The sequence below is a fragment of the Penaeus vannamei genome, chromosome 5 (genome assembly GCF_042767895.1).
Source record: "Penaeus vannamei isolate JL-2024 chromosome 5, ASM4276789v1, whole genome shotgun sequence".
NCBI lineage: Eukaryota > Metazoa > Arthropoda > Malacostraca > Decapoda > Penaeidae > Penaeus > Penaeus vannamei.
This window is the reverse complement of record NC_091553.1, coordinates 48,297,975-48,300,474: the sequence shown is the minus strand read 5'-3', so window position 1 is coordinate 48,300,474 and position 2,500 is coordinate 48,297,975. Positions and strand designations below refer to the sequence as shown.

The 2,500-nt window shown below is 40.1% G+C and overlaps 1 protein-coding gene across 1 annotated transcript in view; it reads left to right on the top strand.

Annotated features, from left to right (window-relative positions):
• The window catches only part of LOC113824301 (synaptic vesicular amine transporter-like), an 18,944-nt gene that overhangs the window by 7,068 nt on the left and 9,376 nt on the right, over window positions 1-2,500 (top strand). The window contains exon 4 of the mRNA XM_070122226.1: window positions 2,063-2,146. Coding sequence (XP_069978327.1) covers window positions 2,063-2,146 — 84 coding nt within the window. The remainder of the gene's footprint in view (window positions 1-2,062; window positions 2,147-2,500) is intronic.

Sequence of the window (2,500 nt, the reverse complement as noted above, 5' to 3'; positions counted from 1 at the left end):
AATTTTGTTAGTTGGTTACAATTCATTACGCAAATATTCTTGGGAGATCCCGTTGTCGTTCTCTCTTCCTCTCTCTCTCTCTCTCTCTCTCTCTCTCTCTCTCTCTCTCTCTCTCTCTCTCTCTCTCTCTCTCTCTCTCTCTCTCTCTCTTGAGGGGGGATAGGTGATTTAACTCATAGCAGGCATTAAAAAAAAGTGGAAATGAAAAATCCGAACCAAAATCGCATGTCATACAATAAAGAAAGAGGAAGATAGCAAAACCCGAGACAAGATTCGACCCCGGAAGATTCGACACGGCTTCGCGCGGCCGAACGAGCCAAACGAACCCCGGCTTAAACGCACAACAAACCTTCTTAAACTACGTTATTCACACAAGGACCTCCTCCCGATATGCAATTTTTGGCGCGTGTTTTTCCTTATTGCAATTTCCATTACTTTGAAAATTAGCTTCAAATATCCCTAAAAAAATGCTATTTTGTGGGAAATTTTATCTCATCTTTGCGATAAATGGGCTTTCTTTGCAGTTTTAACGATGAAAGCTTGTGTGGGAGACCTATGTATACCCCTCCCCTAAAACCCACGATTCCCCATGTGTCCCCCCAAGATCGTAGAGAATAGGGGGGGGGGATATAGGGAAAAAAAAAAACATTCCATCTCCTCTAGAATTACCGTATTATTCTATACACACTTTCCGATCGCCACCAACTGTACATTAACAGATAAAAATCCGATTTACCTTGTGGTGAAGTGAGGACGACTGGCAGGAGACGAAAATGGCAAAATGGCGTATTAGTGCAGCTGGAATGCGGTTTCTGTATTTCGCTGAATTTTGTTGTTATCCCCGAGATCTTAATATTTTCAGTAATAGATCGTTTTCATGGTAATAATTGGGAAACGTAAATAGCACTATAAACAAACTTCACCTTTGGAACGAGCAATGAACACTATGATAAGTTGTTACAGTCACTGACAACATTGCTGTCAAATTTGCCGATAGATGGCTCTACATGCGCAAGTGTGGATTTTAACAACAATTTCTAATATAAAAGTGTTGCGTATAAAATATAATAGAACGCATCACATATTTAAGGAATGAACAATTAATAAACACGTATTTCAATATGACTTTATACGAGTCACATTCCACAAATTCACTAATAGTACAGCGCCTCTCTGTACTATAACAATTTTGCAAATACTGCTCACCCCGAGGGATCAACGCATAGTATTAACTTTTCTTACCTAAATATACATTAATAAAATTTACACGATAATAAAATTTACACGATAATTCGCATATCCGACATCACAGCCGCATAGATGGCACTCGCATCGCCCAAGGGGATTCGAGGGGAAACTTCGGAATTTTTACTCGCTACGAATTAAAATGGTATTTTTGTGGTTTTGTGAGACGGAAAACGATAATTCGTGGTGGAAATTGTTGTTTTAATTGCTGATGTGGATATAAATACTTATTTTTCTTTTTTATGACGATGTAAAAGGAAAATTATCTGAATAATAGTAATAGTAATAGTATTCATCAACACAAAAAGGTGATTTACAAAGAATACAAAAAAATCTCACACAAACAAAAATTGCATATCAAAATGTAACTTTACATGAACAGAAATAGAAGCCCATATTCAAATTATAGATCCAAACAAATAAAAAATAATAACGATAATGATAATTATGATAATAACAAACACAAACAAAAAAAGCAAAAAAAGGACTAAGATACTAATCACGAACTTTTCCTTTTCTCTCCCTTCCTCCCTCTACTCCTTCCTCCTCTCTCCTTTCCTTCCTCCCTTCCTCTGTCTCCCTCCCCCCCTCCCTCCCTCTCCCTCCCTCTCTCCCTCCCTCCTCTCTCCCTCCTTCCTCTCCCTCCCTCCTCTCATCTCCCTCCCTCTCCCTCCCATTCTCCCTCCTTTTCCCTCCTTCTCCCTCCTCCCTCCCTCTCCTCCCTCCCCTCTCATCTCACACTCTCTCCTTCCCTCCCTCTCTCCCTCCTCCCTCTCCCTCCTTCCTCTCCCTCTCTCCCTCCCTCTCCCTCCCACAGTGTTCGCCTACGCAGAGAGTTTCTCCATCATGTTCCTGGCAAGGAGTCTGCAGGGTATTGCGTCATCGTGCATTGCTATTGCAGGTGAGGAACCATAGCATTCTCTCTCTGTCTGTCTATCTATCTATTTTTCTTTCTTTCTCTCTCTCTCTTTTTCTTTCTCTCTCTCCCTTTATTTCTCTCTTCATCTCTTTCTTTCTTTCTTTCTCTCTTCATCTCTTTTTCTTTCTCTCTTTCTTTCTCTCCCTGTCTCTCTCTCTCTCTCTCTCTCTCCCTCGCTCCCTTCCTCTCCCTCTCTCTCGCTCCCTCCCTCCCTCTCTGTCTCTCTCTAAATATATACATAGATATATATATATGAATATATACATGGATATAGATATAGACTGATAGATAGATAGATAGCTATTGATATCAATATATATAGAGAGAAAAATAACT